At 41.7% G+C, this 27,581-nt stretch overlaps 2 protein-coding genes across 6 annotated transcripts in view; both read left to right on the top strand.

Annotated features, from left to right (window-relative positions):
* Nucleotides 1–2,115, top strand: part of birc6 (baculoviral IAP repeat containing 6) — a 103,292-nt gene extending 101,177 nt beyond the window's left edge. For all 5 annotated transcript variants that reach the window (XM_037782723.1, XM_037782722.1, XM_037782721.1 and 2 more), the window contains exon 73: nt 839–2,115. In XM_037782723.1, the coding sequence (XP_037638651.1) occupies nt 839–1,018 (180 nt within the window). In that variant the 3' untranslated portion in view covers nt 1,019–2,115. The remainder of the gene's footprint in view (nt 1–838) is intronic.
* A 2,966-nt stretch (nt 2,116–5,081) lies between these two features.
* The window catches only part of ttc27 (tetratricopeptide repeat domain 27), a 36,635-nt gene continuing 14,135 nt past the window's right edge, over nt 5,082–27,581 (top strand). The window contains exons 1-11 of the mRNA XM_037782875.1: nt 5,082–5,426; nt 9,470–9,653; nt 10,575–10,698; nt 12,666–12,806; nt 15,875–15,977; nt 17,045–17,203; nt 18,487–18,626; nt 18,893–19,005; nt 19,769–19,835; nt 22,823–22,936; nt 27,181–27,276. Coding sequence (XP_037638803.1) covers nt 5,336–5,426; nt 9,470–9,653; nt 10,575–10,698; nt 12,666–12,806; nt 15,875–15,977; nt 17,045–17,203; nt 18,487–18,626; nt 18,893–19,005; nt 19,769–19,835; nt 22,823–22,936; nt 27,181–27,276 — 1,332 coding nt within the window. The 5' untranslated portion in view covers nt 5,082–5,335. The remainder of the gene's footprint in view (nt 5,427–9,469; nt 9,654–10,574; nt 10,699–12,665; nt 12,807–15,874; nt 15,978–17,044; nt 17,204–18,486; nt 18,627–18,892; nt 19,006–19,768; nt 19,836–22,822; nt 22,937–27,180; nt 27,277–27,581) is intronic.

Below are 27,581 nucleotides of genomic sequence, written 5' to 3'. Positions count from 1 at the left end.
TGGCCTTACATTTAAGGAATTCCTTAAACAGTTGCCCAAACGAACCAAACGACCAAAGTAAATAAGGTTCCTCTGACTCTCTTAACTGTAACACGGCCGAGTTTATGGCAATAAATAAAGGCGATTACCGCAGCGTGAGAAGAGTGTTCCACAACCAGGGGGAACCCAGTGGATACACTTAACCATGAGCAGTTGATTTTACAAGTAGATTTGACTGGAGGGCTGCCTTACGCACGGGCTTGCAGCCTGGCACTGCCCGCGTGGAGGCGGTGCATTAATGCGCGGACACATCATCCTCAAAAGGCTGCCGTTTAGGGGGAGAGCCGGCCCGCAAACGTGACTTTGAGGTACGTCTCCGCTCGCGCACACAGAGGGACGAGGAAATGTCAATGCAATCAATGATTGCTCTACGGTTTTATGCTACAGGGTCTTTCCAGTTAGTAACAGACGGTCGACTGTGTGCGTCATTCACCGAGTTTCAAATGTACCCGTCTGCTAACACTGCGGTAAAGGTTCCCGTCAAAACGACCGGATGGTGATGATATAGCGGCAAACTTGTTGCCAGCTTCCCAAAAGTATGCGTGGATAATAGACAGGACCCACATCAAGGTTCAAGCGCCTGTACAATAAGAAGATATTATATATGAACAAGTGGGTTCACGGCAGAGAACCACGGACAGAGACGAACTAACACATCGTTGGTTTTGGTCTTTTCATGGGATTTGTTGACAATAAGAAAAATAAAGAATTAGAAAGAATTCTTAGTCTCTAAATGTTCTCTTTAATGTTCAATGTAGTATCAAGCCTGACTGTGTGTGTGTGCGTGTCTTCCCTGCAGAGACACACAGCTCAGCTCAGAGAGGAGCTTCTGAAGCTGCCCTGCCCCGACGGTCTGGAGCCCGACAGCGACGACTTCTCAGAGAGGAGCGTCGCCCTCATCCTCAAAGAGCTCCCCAGTCAGGATGCAGAGAAGCCCGGTGGCAGTCAGGACAGCCACTGCAGCGAGGGCCAGCTATGAGTCCCTCCCCACCCCACCTTCCCTCCCCCTTCCCTCCCTCCCCACCCCCCAGCATCTCTGACCCTCCCCCCCCCTCCTCCCTGCTCCTTATGATGATTATAACTCTCGAAAAGACTTGATGGCTTCAGAGCACAAGCCACCACTTTGTCAATATTTGTATGTAAAGATGGAATAGCAGAATAGCCGGGGGAATGAGGGGAACCACAACACGATGACATGAACTATGGAGTATGCTACGCCCTTATTGAAAACAGTCGACGAAAACTTTTATTTACTTGTAAAAGAGTGTAAACATTTTGTGCTTTTTTCCAATTGTGAAATAACCACTGATTGGTATGTTATTAAACTTGTTTATGTATACATAATGAAAATACAGATTATATAAGGGAAACTACCTTTAGAGAAGAATGTTTACTGAATGTTAATTTCCTTTTTTCTTCTTTTTGACTGTTAGAGTGAGAACAGTTGTAACCAAGGACATTGGTCATTCTTTAAGGATATTATTTAAAAAAAAAAAAACGAGAGATAAAGAAAATCCACACTTAACAGAATCTGAGATAAAAACGCCCCTCTGGTCATCCATCGCTTCATTTGACTTCTCTAGGATCATACCCACTTGAATAAAGGCTGAGATGGACATTCTTAAATACTATGTTATCCCTTTTACAGACTCCAAATTAAAAAAAAGCACCATGCTCTGGATAAACATTTGTTGCCTCTCAGAACTTCTCCATTGACGTGACTGTAGATCGTAAGACTGTGTGTCAGAGCCACATGGGAAATGTATTTTGAAGGCTTGTGCATGTGTATGTGTGTTTTCTGTGCGTGTGCAACAATCCCCCAGTGAGATACAAAGCTGTGATGTGCCTTTGATCTACACCATACCACCAAATACACCAAGTACCTTTACTGATTTTCTTTCTATTTCTACAAAATTAATAATTCTGCTCAGTCTGACATAAAAAAAATGCTTTGATTCTTTTTTTTTTTTTTTTTTTATGTTGAACTTCAGTGAACAAATGCACTTTCTATTTTACTCACTCCTTAGAACAGTTGCATACTCCTTTTGCTAGGACATTAAATGGAGCTTGAAAGTACGGATTGACTGTGCAAATGCTTTTTTCTGCGTTTGACGGGACGTTAGCGCCGTCACCTCGACGAGAAAGAGAGACGGGAAGTCCTGGAGAGACGGTGACGCCGGACATCTGAGCAAAGATGTCAGTTAGAAAACAAAGCGGTTGCAATAATGCTGACTTGTCGGTGTCCGATGGGAATACTTTGTGAAAGAAAAAACACTCTTGCATGATATCTCCCCCCTCTCCCACATCATTGTCAGTATTTGGATTCATTTGTTTGGTGTATTCATCTGACTGTTCTGTTCTTTCCCTTCTCCATGAAGTAGGTGAAGTTGTGCCAGAACCCCCCCCCCCCCCCTCCTCACACACACACACACACACACACACACACGCTGCTTTTTCTGCTATTTCAGAAAGAGTTACAACTTTGTATTCCGAATGTCTTTTGACAACCTTGAAAACTTTTTTCTATAACCTCAAATATTTATGATATAAAGGAAAAAAATAAAGGAAAAAAGTAATCTTAGAATAAAAAAAAAAGAATCTACAGCCGTGCTAGCTAACTTTGACAAAAAATATAGTGTTTTCATGTCGGCACACATCACTGTAATGGAGATGATGGGTTTACTGGGCTTGTTGGTGTACATCGGTGGTGGCATCGTTTGATTTTTCAGTTTAAGTATTCCCAGACCCAAAATAATTTTTTTTAACCTATATTATTGCTAAAATTACATATACACCTATCATCCATAACATTAGATCAGTACGGTCCCACTGACCGGTCTGCGGCTACACAGCCCCATACGCAACAAACTGCGATGCACTGTGTGTTCAGACACCTTTCTATCAGAACCAGCATTAACTTTTTCAGCAGTTTGAGCTCCAGTAACTCTTCTATTGGATCAGACAACACGGGCCAGCCTTCGCTCCTCACGTGCATCAATGAGCCTCGGGTCTGACCCTGTTGCCGGTTCACCGGTTCTCCTTCCTTGGACCACTTTTGGTAGATCCTGACCACTGCAGACCGGGAACATCCCACAAGAGCTGTAGTTCTGGAGATGCTCTGACCCAGTCGTCTAGCCAGCACTATTTGGCCCTTGTCAAAGTCACTCACATTCTTACAGTTGCCCATTTTTTCTGCTTCCAACACAAAGTTAAAAATGTTGACTTGCTGTCTAATATATCCCCCCCACTGCAAGGTGCCATTGTAACAAGATAGTCAATGTCATTCACTTCATCTGTCAGTGGTCTTAATGTTATGGCTGATTGGGGTATATTACTGATTGCGCATGAATGTCGCATTTTTTTTTTGTTGGCAGAATTGTGAAGTTAGTTACTTCAAGCTACTTTAAATCGTGTGTTGATTTTGGATAAAAGCGGTAGAGTTTCCGAGCACCAGAATCTCTTTAGAAAACCTCATTACTGCAGCAGGGTCTGAAAGTTGCCCCGCTTTATCCTGGTTCAGGTTCTCCAGTGCCTCCCTTCCCTTCAGCAGGCCCAGCAACACGACCTGGGCCTCCAGCAGCGTGGTGTCGGCCGAGCAGCGAGGTGAAGCTCTGCTTCTGGCCGGAGGAGGAGCCAATGCTGCCGGGCACGGAGCTCTAAAAATGGTGTGTTTGAATATTTCTGCCTACTGGAGTCCCTAAACAGTCTTGGAATTACATACATTGGGTATCACTGTAAAGCTGAGACTCTTGTGGACCCAACGAGCCAAACTGTATTAATGTGTGATGATGTTAGTCCCCATAGGAGACATTTCATTGTAGTGAGACCATTTCTTGGAAACTTGACCTCACTGTGTAAAATGACCTGTGGTGACCTCTAGGATAATCACAGCCTCATGACACTTTACAGTCACAAACTACAGACCTAGAGCATTCAGAGGATGGATGACTTTGCTCGCTACATTGACAATAAGGGGGTTTCTGAGCAGTTTACACAACAGAAGTGCTCCAAACGCCGAAAAATGCAATTCTTGCAGAAATCTCCATATGTCAAAGGTTTTTGATCCCAAATCAGCTGTTTCTATGGTGTTCCTCAAGGTCTTGGTGTCTTAATGTGGTATTTTGGAGGGATTTAAAAAAAAAAAATCATTTTTATCAATTCTGGAGATAATATTCTAAGCCCTTATACAGAACCGGATATGTCATATGAGTGTGCAGGGCGGTGCAGTCCTGTGGGTCTGATGCACGTTCATTATGGCGAGGAAAATAACTCTGGATTCAGCTGTTAGTTCATTTTACAACTTTTAGGACATCATGATTTAAAGGTAGCCTACTGTTTTTGTAACTTCTTAAACTCTTATAAATCATTGCGGGTCGGTGTCCCATGTGTGCTCATGTGTAGCTACGCTGTTCAGACACAAACTACACGGAAGCACCAAAACCGCAAAGTTCTATCTAGTGCAGCCCGTCCTGCAAAACAGAGTTAACTCTTCCTGCTTCAGCCTCCTTTTGCTGACTGCATGGCCAACAGGTGTCGCTGTTAACAAGCAGTTTCTGATTCTTACATAGAGTCCCTTTAAATGAGGGCTATTTAAAGTGTTCCTACTGGGAAGTTGATTTAACTAAAAAATGATGGTTTACAGACAGTCTCTTCATATACAGTATAACCATGAGACTGTAACCAGGGACTCATTGGCGTTTTCAGTCCAAAATGGCGGCAGCACGGCTGTTGTCAAAAAAGCAGCGGAGCTTCGTCTCTTTGGTTGCAGCTGAACGAACATCTGGCTTTCACTTCTCAACAAACGTTAATTGGCGCAGTCCACATCCACTCTTTCCATTATTACCTTTCACAATAAAAAACCCTTGACATACTTAATAATTAAAGGCAAGTATTTTGGGATTTTCGTGTAGTTTATTCGTCCCGGTGTGTAACAGTTGAATATGCCATCAAACAGAGCCAACAGTGACTGCAGTCATCGCGTCCCCACCTACATCATCTATCATGCCTTTACTTTGAAAACCCCCAGCAGCCCTCATGGCAGCCCTGCGCCACTTCTCATTTGACTAGTTCTCCCACAATGCAACGCGCGTCTGTCATGGCTGCTCACTGATGCCGCTCGCACCACATGGAAACAAACATCACATCAGACCTGAGACTGACAAACACCCACCGGCTCTGCTAGGAACAGAGACTCATCAACACGTTTCATCACCTCGGCCCGTCCACACTGGAGGAGGCAACAACTGGAGGCACTTGTCTTTAGCCGGAACCAGAACCAGAACCAGAAGCGGTGGTGATGCAGATGGAGATCGAGGTCCCGGTCCTCCGGGGCTTTCTAACAGCCAGCGAGGCAGCGGACTGGAAGCAGAGTGTCTTCAGTACTGCAGGTGAGACACCACACAGCTCCGCTTCAGTTAATATGAATTAATAATAATATAATAACTGCTGAGCGGTCAGAGCGGGCTGTGTGTGAACGTCATGCCAGACCTCATTCACTTTTTCGTCAATATTAACTGATGCGCACCAGTACCGTTAGATATCTCATGACAGGTTAATACTTGATAGCGATTTTAAATGTTGTGAGTGTCTTTTCTATTCGGCATGTATATATTGTAATTTGGGTTAATGTAAATTGAAATAAAATGCAGTTGTTTGATTAATATTAGCTTTAGTTCTCCCAAATCTTCTCTCAAAGTCAGACCGCAGTCCTGCGAGCTGGCTGCCCGTTTCGTTGTCCTGTCGTTATGCAGGACTGTGTCGTTATGCAGGACTATGTGTCCACTAATAAGACAGTTTGATGTTTCTCTGACAGACTTCACCGCTGGAGTTGTGACGTCTTCATGTCATTACTCTGGTTGTGGAGCCGCGTCGCGCTCACATGTGTCAGCAGAGCCGGTGAGCGAGATGAACTGGTGGCTGAATTAAAGCTTCAGTAGGCAGAATATTTTTTGGCATCATTGGGCAAAAATTCCATAATAACCTTTCAGCATATTGTAATTCAAGAGTTCTGAGAGAAAACTATACTTTTTTCCTCCTCATGGCTCTGTTTACAGGCTTTAAAAAAAAACTAGCCTGTGACGGGAGACTTTGACCAATCACAGGTCATTTCAGAGAGAGAGAGCGTTCCTATTGGCTGTGCTCCGGTCATGTTTCCACAGATTTCAACATGGCTGCAGGGTCACAAACTTTCTCATTTTACAGCCAAACAGTGCACTACAAGATGATTCTGAAAACATTTGAGGAGAGAAATAGGCATTACAGTAACAGGATATTGATTCATATTTGATCAGCGCTGCCAAGTTTGACTGTTTGGTCGGAGTTCGCGAGTGATTGACAGCCGGCTCTCATAGACAGTAGATGGGCAGCTGACCTCATATCAGCTCTTACTGCTTGTTTTCCTCCGGTCTGTGAAATCTTGCAGATGCCGTTAGGAGCACCGGAGGACACAGAGGAACATGATTTTTTTTCAGATTAACTGTTTCATGCATTACAGTCCATTATAGCGACCGTTTATAAAAATACCGTTTTTTAATCATATTTGCTCCAATATCGCCTACTTCAGCTTTAAGTGGCCTAAGCCTGTAGGTGAAACATACAGTCTGTTGTTTAAACTTTACACCCAGCTCCACCGCAGCAGCGTGGCGATGGCTACTGTAGCAAACTGTGACCGCTCAGATTAACTTGTGATAGAGCAGCTGTAGCCTATCTACCATCCATTATGTTTTATATTTAATGCTACAGACTTTCATCTCTCTCATCGCAACGATATTCTTCACTGTGCAGCGCACATTCACCCAGATTAGACTGTTAACTCTCATTTTGTAACTAAAACAGGTAATCTGCAAAAAAAATCATGTGTCCTATGGTGTCCTCTGATGTCCTCCGGTGTCCTCCGGTGTCCTGTGTTTCACAGACCGGAGGAAAACAACCAATCAGAGCTGAGCTGGAGCCTTGCCGTCTCTGAGCAGCTGTCAAACGGTCAAACTAGGCAGCGCTGATCAAATATGAATCAATATTCTGTTACTGTAATGACTATTTCTCATCTCAAATGTCTTCAGAATCATCTTGTAGTGTACTGTTTAGCTGTAAAATTAGAAACTTTGTGACCCGGCAGCCATGTTGAGATCTGCTGAGGATATACCAAGCACCGCCCACCAGCCGGAGCACTTCTTCTCATTTTACATATAATAATAGCTTTATTTTGCTTTTTTGCCTGTTCAGTTCTAAAAACCACCAGCTGATGTAGTTTGTTCCCAGTTGTTCAACACCACCCCTCTTTTTTTTACAGCACAGGAGCCTTTATGATCTGCAGTCTGCTGATACTTTCAGAGACATTTTGATATATTGAAAGTAAACAGGATTAAAGTTGGGACAAAGTTTCCTTTCTTCCCTGATTTTAAAAACCCAACATCCATCCACTGCATGGAGAGATAGCAGCAGAGCAGATTTTGGCGTCAGAGATGGTGTTTTGTAATACGTTTAAATGCCGTCCATGAAGCTGCGCCAGTCAGCTGGAAATAGTTTGAATTCCCGAACCAGCAGAAGAGATTGCATATTAGTTTTAGCATTCAAGGCATGCCGAGTTGTGTGGAGATTGGCTGGACATCGTTCCCTCGGATTTAAAGAGATCGAAAAGGAAAGACAATCATGGAGGAGGGTTGAAGCTGTTTCTTTTGTCAGTACTCTCCTTATTTTGGAGTCATGGAGACGATTAGACTGTGTGTCGAGTTAGCCAGGCTTCGTCATGCAGCTCAGAACCCCAGCTAAACTGTACGCCTCGTCTTTGTGGAATGGTTCAATATGCTCATTGACCTCATGAGAAGATTAGACAAATGTGGGGAGATGGATCGTCAAGTTGGCTAGAGCTTAATGGCCTGCCACTTTCTTTAGGAAATTAGACTAATTCTATTAACACCGCTGTTTTCTCTATGCTCTTGATTAAAAGCCTACTACACCACTGTTGTCCACTTGGACTTGATCGTTATTTTGACATACAACCTGCTCCCTATTTTTAAGGCCTACAGAGCTTTACTTTTTGACATGAAATCTCGGGAGATGGTTTCAAACGTGACTAAAGGTGGTACATATCGGATGTTTTCTCTGGCTTTAAAGGTCCCATTTTATGCTAATTTTCAGGTTCATACTTTTATTTTGTGATTCTACTAGAACATGTTTACATACTGTGATGTTAAAAAAATCCCCTTATTTTCCTCGTACTGTCAGCCTGAATATGCCTGTAGTCACCCTCTGTCTGACACGCTCCGTTTTAGCTCATTTCAACGGAATTGTAACGGAATTGCTTTGCTTGGCAACAGTTTGGGTCCATGTTTACTTCCTGCCAGCTGATGTCATTTACATACACTGCAACAGGAAATAAACTGGGACACATTAAGAATGTTTACGTTTAAAACCGTGTAATGGTCTAAATATTGTAGATTTGTGACATCACAAATGGACAGAAATTCTGACGGCTTGTTTCAAACACACAATTTCTGAATACGGGCTGTGTGTATTTCTCCGTATATTGAACGTTTCAATACTTTCACAGTATTTATAAAGCACTTAAACCTGCTTTATACTATAACAGACATGACAATCTCACTTTTTACAATATGGGACCTTTTTCAAGGAGCAGTGTGTAGCATTTAGAGGGATCTATTGGCAGAAATAGAATGTAATATTAATAAGTATGTTTTCTTTAATGTACAGTCACTTGAAAATAAGAATCGATTTGGATTTTTTTTGCCTTAGAATGAGCCGCTTCTGCATACGGAGCGGATCCTCTTCATGGCCACCATGTTTCTACAGTAGCGCCAAATGGATGAACCAAACGCCGGCTTTAGAGAGGGACATTCACGTTTTCATGTCGGCCACCGTAGTTCTCCTACACACTTGGCACATGGGTGAAGCTTCAGTTGGTTGCAATCTGCAACCTCACCGCTAGATGCTCTCAAGTCCTACCGACCACACCTTTAATTAAGTTATATTTTTGAATGAATGCTGCACAATTGCAGAGTGATTGTGTGATTATAGTTCTTTTATAGGTTTTTCCTGGATCAAAATGCAGTGTACAGTAGGTGGTACCAACCAGGATTCTATGAGACTATCTTGGGTGGACCTCGGACCCTCTGGGGGAGGTGGGGGTGGGTTCAGGGTCATGCTTCCCCAGAAGAAAAATTGACGAGGGAACGGGAAGTCCTAAAATGCGGACTCATTTCCGTGTTTTAGGACTCGTTCCTGCAGCACTCTTCAGATGAATAGGGTAGCCGGTGAAGTTGATAGCAGTAACGAGTGGAATGTATGTACAGTGTGTGTGCGCATCATAATTGACGGTTATTGGTGAACTTGTGGAACATGTGATCACATGAATTGAACTAAATGAGTAAGCACGTGCTTCAATGTGAACTCACTCTGAACTGCGTTCTTCCAGAGGCGGGCTGTCTGCTGGAGTCCTTGATGGAGGGGGACTTTGAGGCAGTTCTGCTGAGTCCTCAGGTGTTAGATCTGCTCACCGGAGACGGAAGTTGCAGCGAGGGGGAGGACATCGAGGCCTACCTGGAGAAACGGGTCCTGCTGTACCTTACTGGTGGCGCCAACGATGACCAGACCAACAGGTAATACAGCAGGGAGGGACACCAGAACATCAGATGATCGATGTATATCGGAACAGCTTCAAAAGTTACCTGCTAATGTCATGCTGTTATTTTTTTAAAACCCCTGCTACAAAAGAAAAAGTCAAAGACATATACAGCACAGACATGCCCCACTCTTTCTTTTCCAAATGAAAAAATATGAACTTTAAATTTAAAAAAAATCACTTTGACATGATTTTTAACTGCCTTCTAATTGCGATTTCAGAAATATTAATGATAACAATAAATAGGTAAATAAGAGTGTCTCCACTGTGAGAGTAGCACAGAGCTGTTCTGTTCAAGAGTGCTTGTTTGTTCTCCTTTCACCGCCTCTATTCTTTTTGTTGTGTGAATTATTAATTTTTAATAAGGACAGCTTAAAATCTCCCTTCTCGCTCTCAGGGGAGAGCTGCCTGCGAGTAAATGTCGAATGCCGCATATATTGCTCTCTCTCCGATTGGATCCTTTTCCCACTCTTCTATCACTTCCCATCATTTCCTCAGCCTAATAGAAATGCAGTAAAGCATGTCGCTGGTCATTGCCTGTTTTTTTTTTTTTAAACCCTCTAATTGCCTGGAGAGTGAGGCAGCTCACTAGGCAAAACTAGAAAAAGACACTTTAGTCACTGTGCCTTCCTATAAACTTGTGTTATGTGAATATTTTTCTGAATTCTTTAGATATTCTCTCTTTCTCTCCAGTGTTTCTGTCCACTAAGTCCAGTGTGTGTCTTCAGCTATAGCTCAGTGGGTAGAGTGGTTGTCCTTTAACCTTGAGGTTGGTGGTTCGATCCTCGGTGCCTGTCGAGTGTCCTTGAGCTGAACTGCTCCTAAGGATGGGTTAAATACATACCTGTATGTATATGATGAATCTAATAAAGTTTAAATCTTGTCTCTCCTGCTGCAGGGAGCTTGCAGTGATGGCCCTGGCTGCGTCCTGCCTCCACTTGTTTGCCCAGAGTAACTGGACCGGTCCTCCCGTCTCCATCCATATCTCTGACCTGCTGCCTCCGGCCCTGCTCTCCTCTCAGGTATGATGATACCATCTCATCATGGAAATAAACCCCAAATTACAAGAAAATAGTGACATCCTCTCGACTACCTAGTACTTACTGAGATACTTATTTCACTTGATTATAATTTATCATTGTAAATGATGATAAACCTATTTCCTAGGTTTTTTTTTTGTTTGTTTTTTTATCTGTGGTTTATTATATATTTTTTTAATATTTGAAGCATTAGAGTAGAACCAGAGAGAGCTTTAGACGGGCACAGTACAGGAGAAGTCTACAGTAATGAAGCCTCCTCCCTGGGGTCCTAATTACACCGGGTTGAGGAGATTGCTTCCTCCAGGCGCCGCACCGCTGACGGCTGAATGGTGTGTTTCACACTGCCATTACCCCAGAAGAGACAGCCATTTCTTTTATCAAAGTAATTCCGTTGACATCAATGATTTATCTGTGCTGTCACACCATGGAGCCCCATGTTATAAAGCAGGTCTCCCGTACATGCATGATGGCGCAGGTGAAAGGGAGGACAAAACGTGGCACAGCCATCGTCATGTGGATTTAATTCATCTAGGAACCAAGAGATAAACTCGGTCATAAACGCGTATTGCATTAGCAATTTCAGCTTTAGAATGTTAGTCAAAAATCTATAGAAAAGTATGAGATGATATAGACATAAATAAATAAATAAGTAAATGAGGTAACGCTTTATATTAAGGTTACGTAATAAGTGTTAATAGGTAATACGGCCCTTATAAGTCCTTTTTGAGATGCTTATTAGCAATGTGTTGATAAGACTATATAAGTGTTAATAATAGCATTATAAATGTTTATTGTTAGATTATAAGACAGTTATGAGCACTTCAGTATAAGTTGACCCTGGATACGAAGCGTCCGTAGCGCAAAATAATGTAACGTTTCTAAATAGATAAGACCAAGCCCTCTCTTCTTCTCGACTTTTATCTCCTCTCCCTTTCAGACAGGCAGATGAGCGCTCGCGTCTGCCTGTCTGTTCACATGAGGAGCGCAGTGAGACCCCGCGGATCCATGCGGGACGTCAGTTGAGTAGGCGGGCCTTCAGTGTGGTCCAGGACACATTCGCGTACACATTGCTTAAAGAATGTGGCCATATGAGGCCCAGACCACGTCCGAATGTGGTCTGAGAGATCGGATCTCACTGCGTCTCGAGTGCGTTCACACCTGTAGAGCTGTCCACTCGTGATCGGATCACTCGGGACGCATGTTAATACCGGGTTAGTTTAGGCAATCGGGCCAAGATTCATTCAGTCTAATGTTACTTTGTACAGGATTCAGCACGATCAAACACAAGGGTAGTTAACACAGTTACATTATGCACGAGGAAACTCACATGATTACGTTGAGCCTGATCGGAGGAATTTCCCTTCCAGTTGATATTTTGCAGCTTTATCGGTATGCAAGAAATTTCAGTACAGGCATGCCAAACTAAGGTTGAGGTCATTTAAAAACATTGTCATTGTTATAGAGAGCAATGACCAGCTGACTTTTCAACTTATTTCAAACTGATTTAGAATTTTCGGTATTGGCCTAAAAAATATTACCAGTATTGATCAGGCTATAATAGGGCTACAGCTATCGATTATTTCAGTAATTGAGTATTCTACCAATTATTCCATTGATTAATCGGATAAAAAATACTTTACAAATACTTTTGCTTTATTAAGGAGCTATAATAAATGTACAACAACCAATTGATTTCCCCCATTTAATGCATTTCAGTGCCATATTACATTCTGTTAAATGCAAACACGTGAAATAATATTCATATATTAAACAGAGCCTCAATGCAAAGGATGATTTTTAGTACTCAAGTTACTCGAGGAATTGTTTCAGCCCGAGGCTACACTCAAAGCTTTTTGTTTCCTCCGTAACTACGGCTCCTTCATAGAATCCTAATCTTAACAGCTGCGGTTACAGAACTTAACTAAAACGTGCGTATCTTTGACTGGCAGCCCCGGACCGTGGTTGAGTCTATCCACTCCAGCCTGCTCCTGGATGGGGAGTCTGTGTACAGCCTGGTGGCCAACCCCTTCCTCCTCCTGCTGGCCAGGGTCATTCTCACCAAGTGCTCCTCCAAGATGGACAGCCTCCAGGTAACACTGTCCTTTCTGTCACAACCACATCTTCCTGATGAATTATTTTTTTAAGGTTATTTTGTTTAATGGTAAAGAACATTTTATCATTGACAATGCTATAGTATCTAGTAAGAGGTAATTTTAGTCTTTTGTGCGAGTCGGCCTCATAGTGCCAACAGTTACAGTTAACAGTGTGAGTGAGATTCTAACTGGTGACTTTTCACCCGGTGACATCACAGTTGGGTGTGGTTAAAGGTCCAAATAACACTTCTGTCCACAACCGCTCCCATTAGTGATGCTGGGTGTAGTCAGGTGAGACGGGGCTTGAGAATCTTCACCAGAGTAGGGCAGCGAAACGGTGCTTTGGCGAAGAATTTACATGATTCACCATTAAACAACCAATTGTACTTGGTACTCAAATCTGCTCCTAAATTTGACCTACTTCATAGCAGTCCAGGCCTGAGGACGTCTACATGCCGGTATTGACACATAGTTGCAGCACCACCTACTGGCAACAGGAAGTCAGCGTTATGTGACAAACATCCGATTTACCTGAAATATACGTCGTGTGATCTACACTTGATTAAAGAGCAACATAATGCATGTTCAGAGCGTGTTCTCTAACCCTGCATATCGGATGCAGGAAGAGGTTCAGAAATGTACAATATGCCACGGAAATGCAGAGACGCTTCAATTGGCATACTGCCAATACCTCTGACATGCGCAGAGATGCGAGGGGCCAGATCATCGCTGCTTGATTGAAATTCTCCTTACATTCCGACAGCAATCAGTAAATAATATGCTCTGACAAAAACCTGGTACCTGGGGCCGTCACAGAACTGTAATAAGCCCGTCTTTTTGTTTCATTCAGTCAAACATCATTGGAGTCACTGGAGTCTTCCACAAGCTGTTCGTTGTTTACTTTCATTATGATAGTAGTGGGGGAGTGTCTTTGGAGGGAGGCCTGAAGGGACGGGCTGGCGGTGTTGCCAACTTGGCGACTTTCTTCGCTAGATTCAGGGACTTTTTTGGAGCCAGTGCTGCTAGCTACTTTCATTGGAGAAGAGTTGGCAGCGCTGGGCTGTTTCTAGCGTACTCTTGCTAGTTTCTCAAGATTACCAACTCAGTTTGAAGTGCATGACTCATAACATAACACCGCTCCCTCCAGATGATGTTTTTCACCCTCCTCTCCTATACCCAACTCTCTTCATCCATATTCCAACCCCCTCTGGCAGCCGCTCATAGCTCACTGCACAGTAAACAGTAAATATGGAAGGAGAAAGAGAAGCTTTGCCGGTCAGGAGACAGGTGTATATGTGTATGCTGCTGACACAATGAATATATGTGTGAACATGCTTAGTTAGAGCGCGTGTGTGTGTGTGTGTGTGTGTGTGTGTGTGTGTGTGTGTGTGTGCTGGAGGATATTGAATCAGTGAGACAGACAATTAAACCTCCATGTAACCGCGCTACAGAGGACGGGGTCATCTTGCATCGGAAATGAGGCAGGAGATATCCTCCCTGACACGCACATAAGATTCTTACACGGTTCACTTCTACTCTCCCAGCGCTGAACGAGAACAGGAGGGTACAAGGGGTAAAGGGGGTTTTGCTGTAAGAGGAAATATTATATAGCACTAACATGGCTGCAAGACATTACATTTTTTTTTTTCTCCCTGCCGCATTGTGTTCTGGTCAGACCCCAAAAAAGCAAGGGAGTTGGCTGTTTTTTAATGCGTGGTCAGCACTCGGCTCCAGCATACAGCCCTCTGGATGTCGGTGTTTTATTTGTGCTGAAGGGGCCTCGAGCAGCATTTTATGTTTATTTATTAACCTGAGACTCTTTCTGAGCTCAGAGTATGTTGTATTATTGACATCACAGTGAAAATAACAAATTTCTATTGTAAGATATATACCTATTTAATATAAACGCCTTAGACCATTTTACACCTGGCATTAAAATGCGTCTCGTATCCAGATTGTATCTAGAAATGTAACCCTGATTATATTTAGGGAGGTAGGAACGCAACATAAAAGTATAAAGGACATTACCTCCCCGGTCCCCAAACTGCAGTCTCAGGACTTCATTTTAAGTTTAGTAAAAACAAAAAAAAAAAAAGATTTATTACTTAAACTCAAGTTGACAAACGATAAAATGAAACGATATAACTCAGGGTGAACAAAGGCCAAAATAATCCATCCTCTCAAACAAACTGATTAACCCTAAACAAAACAAACAGTCACTGAATCTGGCTCCGTAGGATACAGCAGAAACAGGAGAAAAGATTATTAAAGAAAAATGGTAGTTCACCCCTAACTATAAAGTGCTATCTTAAGCAACAATAAAAACTACAACAATCTACAAAATTACGAAGCCAACTAGGGAACTAAGTCTACGAGTTCATGGCCATGATGTTGTGCTTCACATAAAATATGATCCCAATTGGCCTGATGGTGGCGCTATAATTGGCAGCAGAAAAAGCGATACATTTTAAAGGCCGGCCTCATCACACCATAAGTCTGGTTGACTTGAAATTTGACGTGCAGCTCTTATGTGTTCTATAAAAAAGCCTCAAGAGCCCCTAGATTTTCGTGACTAGTTTTTAAATTTTTTGCGTTTTGAAGATATTCATCAATGAACTTCAAAATGGTGTGGCTCAGCACATCAATAGACCTAACTCCACAACCATTGGGTCCATCATCTCAAAACTTGCAGGATATGTTCACAAGAGTACCTGAAACATACCCTGAAAATGTCATATAAATCGACCACTAGAGGGTGCTATAAATTAAGACTATACATCAGAAATTTGTCCAATCAATACAAAACTCGCAGGATATGTTTTATAACCAAGTTTGTAAAACTATTTAGAAATCGCTCCATAGGTGCAAATTTGGCCATAAATCAATTTAGTTTGTCCAAACATCACCAAACTTGCTCAATATTTTTGTTTTAAGTTGTGGAAACATCCTCAAAATTCCAAGATTAATTCTCATTTTAATTCAGTTTATGGACTGAAAGGTTTTTTTCATTTATTCTCACGTTCTAATTAGTTTCTTTCTCTTTTTTTTTTCTTGTGTATTTCTAGCTGCTGTCCTGGTGGACCCTGCGCTACATCAGCCTGCACCAGCAAATCCTGGAGGCCTGTTCTCCGCAGCTCCTCAGCTTGGCCCACAGCTGCATCGACAAAGGTCTGTGAACACTATGATGTGAACATCCCTGTACTAGGGGTGTAACAGTACACAGACGTCACAGTTCAGTTCATACGGGTTTAGGAGTCACGGTTCGCTGCAAGTTCGATACAGCAAAAAAACAATAAGTGTGCTTCAGTGTCGGGGCGGGGCAAACTATCACTAATGAAAGAGGAAGGCTGTATTTGAAACTGCATACTTTACTAGTAGTACGTACTGATTTGGCTAAAATGTAGCAAATAGAATCCAGTATGCAAACAAAAGCAAATCTACAGTAAGCCAAAAATACCCAGATGTTGTGCGGATTTGGAAAAAATCTCCAATATGCATCGGACCAGTCTACCTCGCCTACGCCAACAGAGCAGTCTATGGCCACAACAACAGCAACCAAAAAATAGCACGTGCTTTTTAGATTTTTCGTAGCTATTTCATCATTAAATTCACTTCGTAGAATTTTTGAGGCAAGAAATCAACTGTGTAGATTTAGAATATTGGAAGTTTTACGAAAATTTATGGTGAATTAAAAATTAGCTGTTTTCGGAGTTTAGAAGCTCCACAAACTGCCGTGACAGCAAGCCAAGGCCTGTGGGGGTTGCTACCTGGCCAGCCGGGCGGTAACTCTCACAGACTGCTATGAGCTGTAGCTCTTTCTAGAGACCCGTCTCATAGACAAGAGGCTTTTATTTCTCTGTTGACAGATGGTTTGTTTAAATATCACAACTCAAATGTCCATTATATTAATGGGAACCTGTGATTATCTGCCTTTTTGAAGTTAAAAAAGCTCCACTATCGCCAGTGGGCATACCTCACTCGCCAGCCGGAGAGTCACACTCACAGAGCGGCTGCAGAGCAGCAGGTAGTGGCGAGGGAAAGAGTAGCCTCTGACTCTTTTTGAACATTCCTCTAATATCTGGATGGAGTGTTTTTTGTTGAGTGCTTTAAGTGCTTGTTTAAATGCAAAAAAAAATAAGGTATTCCAAAGCAAAGCAGTCCATGACTGATAAGAGAGGCGGCCCATAATCCTATATGTAGAAAAAATTGTAATTCTTCTCTGTTCTCTTTCACAGTGCTGAAATGCGAGTCTCTGTTGTCGAAGCAGAGAAACCTGGCTATCCAATTCCACCTGGAGTGTGTCTACATTAGTCTGACCTACTATGATTACCAGCCAGCCAAGGAACACATCAAGAAGGCCCAGGAGCTCTCGGGGCTTAATATCAACACGACTGGTATGTAGAGTACAGCATCATCTGGTATTGGAGGATAATTGAATGACTTATTAAAAATTCATAAGAGGAGGCTTTCATACCCGGTAATGACCCTCCTAACGCTGGGTTCACACTGGCGCGTAGCGCCACGACTTTCGGAGAAGTGCTGCTCACGTCCTTTTGACGCCCCCGTAAACCAATTGGGCTGTTCACACAGGATTGGCAGTGGTGCGGAGCTTCGGCTTGTGATCTTCAGCAATCGTTTCGACAAATGTGGCAATAAAACAAATGTGACAAACTACGATAAACAATATAAATTATATATTAAATGTGATATAAATAATCTGATTCTGATGAATGATAAAATATGCATATTGCAATATGCTCGCCAATGCTTTCGATTTTCCTTTCCCTCTCCCTGCTGTTCTCCTGGAGTTTCAAGTTCCCCACGGTGTACGTTTGCACGGAGGCATCTACCCAGCATGCTCCCCTTCACAAGGGCATCGCTGCCCACCCGAGTCAACGGGCTGGTCAGAGAGCAGGAAGGCTTAGTTATTTCAACTGTGAGTGCAGCTAGCCTGCCTGATGCCCCCGCCGTCTCAGACCAACATTCTGGACCGTAGCATCAGCCAAATGAGTAATCCGATTCTGCAGCCGCAGGTCATGTGATGTGTTGTGATAGATTCCAGTAGAGGGGGGAGTCTGTTTGAGTTAGAACGATGGTCATGATATTATAACCCTAGTTCTGTAAGCACAGGCGGAGCCCTCTAACAAGGGCTCCTGTGCCGCTCGCTGAAGAGTGTAAGATGACTTGTATACCGTGGGGTCCACATATATTCAGGCGGGCGCTTCCTGATTGGCCGGCTAAGTAAATAATCAGTGGTTGAATGTCTCATGATTGGAGGAGAGTATTACCCATAGAGTTCAGTAGAGGGCTCCGCCCCTGCTTCTAGAACTAGGGTTGCAATATCGTAACATTCGTTTGTCATTGTCGTTTAGGCTACTTATTCCAGATATTTGTTAGTCGTGTCTAAACAGAGAGCGAGCGCAACGAACAGACAGACAGACGAGCAGACCGACGAGCAGACAGAAAAGCAGACAGACAGACAGACAGACAGACAGAGCATAATCGCTTGTGGAGCGTAGAAATGCGGTTCTGGCGTGATCGGCCAGGCTACTTCTCGCGCAACAATTGACAGCGCGGCGCTTCCGCGTCCATTGTGAACCTGGCGTGAGCCCATATTTATCAAGTCTTAGTGATAACTTGATTGAATGTAACAGCCGATTGTATCTGGGCAATCTAGGTGCTCTTGGCAAACGGACCCATTTCCAGCAAAAGAACCTGGCTCAGCTCATTCTTGATGTCGAGAGAAAGCAGGACCAGCCCGGTCAGATGGATGATGAGGCCAGTCTCACCCCCACACCTCAGGCCAGCCTGCCCAAGGTATGGGCTCTGTTTGTCTTCTTTCCAACTTGCTATTTTTTTTATACTTCATTTACTATTAAACCTTTTGTTGTTCAGATGACTGACTGTTGAGCTCTGCTTGAATGATACAAAATGGGGCCGCAAATGGCAGCTTCGGTGTTGCACTCTCTAGTATTTTGTTGGTCATTGATGCTTTACATATATATATACAGTATATGTGTATATATGTGGCTGCAGCATGTATGTACACATCTGACTCAGTGTGTATTTCCATGTGCTTACAGGACTACAGTCTTGGTGATGAAACCGTGCTGGATAAGATCAATTTAGCGGAGCCAGATCAACATGAGCTGCCTGACCTCAGCGTTGAGGAGCAGGCCGTCATCCTGGGCGTTTGGTAAGTCCTCTACCTCAGACCTCAGTACTGTTTCTTCAGCATTCTGTTAAATCAGTTGATCTAAGGTCGGGCTCACACCTAAAGGTCCGGTTCCTGAATCCAACCAATGCGAAGATGATACATTGTCCGGTTTGCATTCACAAAGACAAAACTCAAACGGTCCAGAAATTGTAAACAAAACTCATGTGGTGGAAATGTCATTCGGTTATTGGTCAGGCAGTTGGCAGGTAAAGAGACAATAGATACAATAAACCGCTCCTGATTTTCTAGCTGGATATCATGAATCATGGAGCACCGTCAGATTCTGTTCATGTTGGTGTTGATCTGGAGCACATATCAGCAAACTTTAGTAGAGACAGCGGGTATTACATAATTTATTAATGCAGGCATTTCGAGGAATACGCTGTCATCCTCTTCAGCCCATATGTTAAGGAGGCATCTCACTTTGTCGTGAGTCCAGCTCAACCACCATTTTAAGTGGTGAGACCCAACAGTGATGACTTCCTCAGATCAGCAATCAAGTCCTTAGTTTTAGCCACATTTAGGTGAAGGGATGACACATCTCGCACCAGGACACAAAGTTGTCAACCACGGGTCCACGATCTTGTTCCTGCCCCTGAAGAAGCCTAACAATCACAGAACCATTAGCCAATTTCACGATGTAGCATGGTAACAAGCTACGCTAAGATGGTGAACATGGTAAACATTATACCTGCTAAACATCAGCATTCAGTGTTGACCAAGACCCACTGTTGTCTTGCAGCACTGACTTCCAGAAGAATAACCCCGTCCACAAACTGACAGCAGAGGAACTTCTGGCCTTCACATCTGTAAGTAATTGTTTATTGTCTTTGTGACGTTCTAGTTATAGATGCTCGGTTTGTGCCCATAAAACTAAATCAGAAATACATGATACAATAGATTTTCATGCATTTGCAATTCAAAGTTTGAACCTATTTAAGTCAGCAGTCGTACATTCATTTGTATTGATGCGTCTTTTGGTAACCTTTGTTTCTCTGAACATCACTCACTGATATTAAAATCTCAAAGCCCTTTTGACTTTGAACAATATATAAATCTTAACTAGAACTAAACGATTAATCAAACTAGACAACTAAAAAACTAGACAACTAAAAAATAACATTATTTGAATATACATTATTTTTGAAAAAGTACCTGGTTGCAGTTCAGCTCATGTCAGAATAAAATAAAAACATCCTCCGTCCTGGACCTATGCCTTATTCCGATTCCTACATCCTGGATTCTGGTCAGTAAGTCTAACTTCGGCCTGTTTTGTGCTCATCACTTTCTGAAAAGTTGGACTGTAGTTATCATCCATCCATCCGTCCAGCTTCGGAGCCCAGTTTGAGCAATGAGCCGGCAGCGTTTTATTGTCACTGCATGGGATGGAAAAGCTGCAGGCAGCTGCTGGCTCTGTGAGCAGGCATCTTCCTAGCCTACATGTAGATCCAGGAATTTGCAGGCTGGTTAGATGGTTGTCACATGTCTAGCTGTCTTCATCGATACATTACTTCTCTCGCGGGTAACCCTTCCTCTTTTACAGTCCCCTAATTACCAAGTATTTACCCTGTAAATACATGGTACATAGTAGTATATTATTTGGTAATAACCACTGGTAAATAAGTAGGTAAATACAAAGAAACTACGGATTAAATACTTCACTATAACCCATCAACTGAATCAAATGAAAAGGCATGCTAAGCATTTGTCATGTGACTGTTAACGCAAACAACCAGAAGCTCATCTCAAAAGCAATGAAACAAGTAGAGGAAGTTTTTTTGTTTTTACAGTAGTGTGATAATAACCTGGGCTGGATTGATTGTTTTCTGTTGTATTTGACAGTGTGCATTGGACAATGAGAGTTTGTAATAATTACAGAACAAAAATAAAGCGTCCACATTGCAGTTTTCATGTCTCAAACCAATAAGCTAATCTCACTTACTACACATTAAAAATATGTTTAAAATATGAATTAAACTATGGTATGGTATATCTCCTGGTTCAGTGTACTTGTTCAAAAAATGTTTTAGTTAGTAACAGTATGGAATATACTGTACAGTACACATTTGTCTATATTGCATGGGGAAGGAAACCACAGTACAGTTTCACTTACTCTGTAAATTGTAATGTCTTCCTTTGTAACATCGCAGAACATACATGGTAAATTGTGTTGATTTGTGAGAAAGTGATTAATCTATTACTGAGAATATGGTAAGAGCACGGTAATACCATGGAAACAAACAGTGCTTCTTTTTACAGTACAGTTTCAGCTCATTTGCTGAGTAAATTGTCATGTTTTTAGTAATATTGTGGAACATATGCGTATGGTAGTTTGTGTTGATTGCATGGGAGAGGGATTAATCTATTACAAATAATATGATAAGAATGTGGTAATACTATAGAAACAAACAAGGCATCCTCTTACAGTACAGTTTCAGTTTACTTAATAAATAAACTGAAAGAACGTACCCGGTATTTAAGAAGATGTACCGTGACACTAGAGGAAAACTGTGCCCGTGGAGGTTGTTACCAGGTAAGTATTGATATAGTCTTTCAACTTAAATAAAAACAGTTACATAGTTTCTAAGGTAAATCTAATGAACCCATTAGAATTGGGTGTAGCCATCAACAATAACTATATAAGAAAATGTAATTTATTGAAAATTTCTAGAAGGTTCATAATTAAACTTGGGCTGTAGCCTTGGATAACTACAATTGTAACTTGAAGTTGCCTAGTTTCCTAGAAAGTACGCAGTTATATCTGAGTTATTACCAACCTAAACCAGTCACAACTACACAGAACTTATTTGAGTTGATGGGTTATAGTGAAGTATTTCATCTGTAGTTTCTTTGTATTTACCTACATATTTACCAGTGGTGATTACAGGTGATTACCAAATAATATACTACTATGCACCATGTATTTACAGGGTAAATACTTGGTAATTAGGGGACTGTAAAAGGAAGGGTTACCAATTATTCCATATCTGGAACTCAAGCTTCATCTGGGACAGCAGGGGGGGGGCAAATTTGCTTTAAGAAGTTAGTCTAGAGAGCGTGTTATCTTAACTCTGAGGTATGTTAAGTTTGTAGTCGGAAGTGGAGCCAAAGGTTTCCAGAATAGAGAGGGTCCCCGGGATGAGTTTAAAAAAGAATGGTCTCACTACAATGAAATGTTTACTATGGGGACTAACATCATCACACATGAATACAGTTGGGCTCGTTGGATCCACAACAGTCTCAGCTTTACAGTGATACCCAATTTATGTAATTCAAAGACTGTTTAGGGACCCCAGTATGCAGAAATATTCAGATACACCATTTTAGAATGGGCAAAAATAACACATTCATATATATATATATATATATATATATATATATATATATAAGTCTCCTGTTTGCTGCACACAAAGGAAGACATGCACCTGTATTAACAGGGCAGTCTGAAAGCAATTTAATGAAACTGACATTTTATTCATTTAAGAAAGTTGATTTAATAAAAAAGACTAACTCATTGAATCCGACGAATCACATTATTCAAATTGAGGATTTTGTTTAGTTCTTTTTTCTTTTTTGGTGAGGGGGAGGGGGTTGATGATATCATAAAATATGACGTAAAAAAATGGCATTCTTTACAGCCCTACTGACATCATATAAACAAACCAACCTTGACTTTGTTAAATCATCAGAATTGGACAAACTGTCGTCTCAGATTCTGATTTGTTATGCATCCTAAATGTATTCATTTCGTCTAAAAGATTATCACACACTTTGTCTCTCCCATGTTTGTCTGCAGTGTATTCTGTCTCAGCCTAAGTTTTGGGCGATAGAAGTCACAGCACTTTGCCTCAGGACCAAACTAGAAAGAGGGAGCTCCAGATGTGTCGAGAGAGCCATGATGCAAACCCAGGTAAGGAGATGTGTTGGAGGGGGATTATATTTATATATTCATTAAGAGTCCAAGCATCAGGAGTACTGAAAACAGACGGTGCTTTGACCTGCAAGGGCCTACCCTACAGATAATTCTGTTTTTTATATATATATATACATATATATATATATATAGTACAGTATATATATGGATATATGTTACATGTGCCCACAAAATGGAACAAGAATGTTAGAATCAGATTTTGTGTTGCTTCTTGCCAGTTGCCAGTTTTGCATTGGCACAAACAAAACGGCAGTAAAACCTGAGATGCAAACTATATGTTATAAACCAACTATAGACAGGAAAACGAACGGCCTCAGGCACATGTTCAGGGGAGATGACGGGCAGCTCTCGTGATTCAGGCAGTGAAAACACTATTATACTATTTCATGCAGCCGAAGACCTATTGAAATTCCAATGATTATTATGGCCCAAGCACCGACTAAGTCGGAGCCAAGGACCTATTGAGATTTAAATGATTGTTATTGTTAGGGCCCGAGGGGCTTATGGTGCTTAAGGTTGGAAATGTGTCAGGACTGGTGAAAAAAAATGTTTTTTCTTGGTCTTGTGCTCAGATGTTACAAAATGGCTTGATAGCGCCCCCCCTACAAAATTGCTAAAATTGAGCCCCTCATTGTGGTTTCACCTACATGTGTGATATTTGGAAGGCATATTTATCATATCCAGATGAACAAAAAAGTCTCCTGGAGGTATATCTTAAACCCAACAGGAAGTCAGCCATTTTGAATTAAATGTGCGATTTTAGGACTATTTCTGCCATTTCCTGGCACCGCACTTTAATTACTTCAAATTCGGTCATTACAATTTTAAGACCTTCGTGATAAAAAAGTCATTAAAAGCTTCTTTTTTTTTTTATGGAACAACGTTGCCGTGGCAGCAAAAAAGCGCCTTTAGCCAAAAAAACAGGAAGTTGTTGTAACTTTGACATACATTTTCCAATCTGCTCCAAATTTCTCTTGCATAAGAGCCCTTGGCTGATATTCATAGCGCCACCTACTGGCAAAAGAGAATATCATGTTTTGCATCTCACAAATTAATCAGTACTACTCTTAGGAGGTTAACCAGATCCACCTCAAATTTTGGTCACGAAAATGGAAAGACCTTCATCATGCCAGACGGCGAAGCTTTTGAGTTTTCATGAAACACCGTTGCCGTGGCGAAGCATTGTTCGCCATGAAACAGGAAGTTGTTTTTGAGGGGCTGGGGTTGCTTAAAATCAAATGATACTTGGCACACTCATTAAAAGTGCGAAAATGTGTTAACGGATATTGTTCTTGTGCTTGGGTGTAGAAGGGGGGCCGATAGCGCCCCCTAGAAAATTTCAATGGGGCAAGTCGCAGTACTTTTCACCTAGATCTACCAAACTTGGTAGGGACATGTATCATATGTAGACTTAAAGAAACGTCTCTCGGGCCCATCCTCTTAACCCACAACAGGATGTTGGCCATTTTTAACTATAAATCTGATTTTAATAAAAAAAATATATATTTTATTTTATTTTATACATTTGGTTTGATTTTTAATCCCACCCCTAGTAGTTAGTATTCAAAGAAGGGTTTCCAACTGACGCCCGTCATCAGTTAGCTACCTATTAACAGCCATGTTCCACTAATTGTTGTACGTTAGCTAGCTAGTTCTACTTTATGTTTCAGTCTGCTCAGCGAAACATAAACCTATAAGCTACATATTCACTGAGACACATATTTTACTGAAACAAGTCGAGCGTCCATCATACATAATGTGAGACTCGAGGCTCAGTGAGGACAGCATTGAACTGCAAATAAATCTCCACACACAGGATTCACAAATCTGAGTCCACATGTACGGACTGAGATACAGTTTCACAATTCTTTTCACACAATTTTTGACCCCATTTTTTTGCGCCGTTTCGATCGGTCTACTTGAATGTACTTATTCATCTAGTCAGCAAAAGTCATGCTCATTTATTACATTGGATTAATGCACATGTCTTGCTTTTATTCCCTAACACACACCATTTAAATCCATCCCAAATACTTGCATTCCAGTAAGTAATCTGATCTGCATGTGTGGATGTTTTAGTCAAAAGAGCTGCAGAGCTCGACCCGGCTCACGATGCCAGTGAGTTATTGAGTAATCTTGTTCTCTCTTTCAAAACAACCCTGAGCACAAACAAAACCATTAATCCACCGCAGCTCCAAATGTTATTTTGGATGTTGATCAATAATAGCTGTGAAAGACCTAATACAGATGGGATTATGAAAAAGATGATGAAGATGTCCTAACCTGGCTGGAAGACGACGGTCGCTGTGCTCCTGCTGAATTAAATAAATAAATAAACCATGGATTGCTCTTCTGTTATACTCAGACCTTTCAGGCTTGAGGCTGAGTACTGAAAGTAGAACTGTAAGCACTAGATGTCATTTTCTTAGATGCACTTTATGTAGTTGGAGTGCTTTCCTATAAAATGTGCAGGTTTATTGAACAAATGGAACACATTCCATCCTTTTCTCTATACCAACAAAACACATCATGTAAGATGAAATACACCATATATCAACATAATGCTGTATGCTCGTACTAATGGTTAATCCCAACGTCTGTGTATTGAAACTGCTATTAGGTGACTGTTTTCAGCATCTTCAGTTTTAAGCAATTTAAGATTAAATTTAAAAGTTACAAGTATGTTCTTTAACAAACATTTTTTTTAAGATTTTATGAGCTAAAATGTTAAAACAAACATGAAAACTTGATTTTTGAGTTGCTGTTTTATTCTAATGGCGTTTCAGTTGTCTCATATTTAGTTACTCTGGGTGGCTTAACCACCCCCAAGGAAAAAAATGTCAGTATACCACTGGAAAAATCTCCGACAGCATGTCTCAAACCAAAATGTATTGTCATATCCATTTAGTCTTTACATTGTCTTTACTAGTAAGGAGACAGTTCCTTGAACTTTTGCCAGACCGCGGCGGAGCATCGTCCGACAAGATGCTGCGTCGGCTGATGAAATACGAGAAGCGCACATTCCTGGTAGATTACTCCGTAACACGAACACCGTATTTCTACTGTTTACCTCACAATCATTACAACAAAACATAAAATAGCTGCCACCGTGTTAAAATTTCCAGAGTTGTGAAATCACTGCCTCGTAGTATTATAAACTACTGTGCAGTGTTTTGGTATCCGATAAGCCTTCGAATGTTTAAATCTGTTACTCAAACTGGACTTCCTGAATTATATTTAATGTCAAGTCAAGTCAAATTTATTTCTATAGCACATTTAAAACAACATGAGCTGACCAAAGTGCTTTACAGACATAGGCAGAATAAAAACAGGTCAACAGAGCAGACAACAAAATCACACATATCCACAGACAGAGACCAAGATAAAATCCATGAGTAAAAGACTGTTACGAGCATAAGAAAAGGCCAATTAGTAATCACAATTTAAGTGCATTCAAAAGCCAAAGAAAAGAGGTGGGCCTTGAGCTGTGCTCTGAAAGACTCCTTAGAGGGAGCAGATCTGATGTGGCCCGCAATTGAAGAAGGCGCGGTCGCCACTGAGCTTCCACCGAGCCCGAGGGACGACCAGAAGTGACTGGTCGGAAGACCTGAGTGCCCTAGGTGGGATATAGGGAGTTAAAAGGGTAGATAGGTAGGAGGGAGCCGATCCATGAAGTGCTTTATAGACAAATAATAAAGTCTTAAATTGAACTCTAAAAGTGACAGAGAGCCAGTGGAGTGAAGCGAGTACGGGGGAAATATGCTCACGTTTCCGAGAACCAGTTAAAAACCTTGCGGCAGCGTTCTGCACATACTGCAGATGTGACAGTGAAGACTGGCTGACTCCCATGTAGAGGGAGTTACAGTAGTCAAGGCGAGTAGTAATAAAAGCATGGATCACTTTTTCACAGTCTTGGAAAGATTAAAAAAAGGGTTTTACTTCTGCTAGGCTTCGCAGTTGGAAGAAGCTGCCTCACATCCCAGAGTTTATCTGTTTTATCAAACTTAAAAGCAGAATCAAAAATCATCCCAAGGTTTTTTGCGGAAGGTTTCACACAGGATGACAGTGGGCCGAGCTGTGTGTCTCAATATCTCTGATAATAATCTATGTTTTATAACGGAGATGATTTACCTTTTATTTTAATCTGTTGAAAAGCTGAACACAGATTTTTGAAAATGTGATGCAAATGCAAAATGTAATCTTCTGTTTTCCTCTTCCAGGCGATAGTAGACCACTTTGAAGACAAGAACTGTCCCGTGACCGAGCGGCTCAAGGGCTTCTACTTCTGCCAAGCCCCCCCCAGATGGGATGTCCAGGTAGCAAACTCTTTATTTTCAAAAACACATTCCAGCTAGATAACATCATCATACTAACATTCTCGTAGTGACAACGTTAATATGCTCAGCAACACTAATAACAGTAAAAGATGGGCGGAGGCTTGTTGAGACTGTTGATTGGTCTATCCAACACTTTGGTCCAACAGGATAAAAAGTCTCCAGTGGAGGACACATGTAGAAGACGTGGAAATAAATAGCAGCAGTGTTCTCGTATTGCAGGGCTGTATAGAGCTAGTTATCCCAGGTATCATAGGAAGATATGCATAACGCTGTTCAGGTGTTTA

Source organism: Sebastes umbrosus, chromosome 10, assembly GCF_015220745.1.
Source record: "Sebastes umbrosus isolate fSebUmb1 chromosome 10, fSebUmb1.pri, whole genome shotgun sequence".
NCBI classification, from domain to species: Eukaryota; Metazoa; Chordata; class Actinopteri; order Perciformes; family Sebastidae; genus Sebastes; species Sebastes umbrosus.
This window is presented reverse-complemented; position numbering and strand designations above follow the sequence as displayed.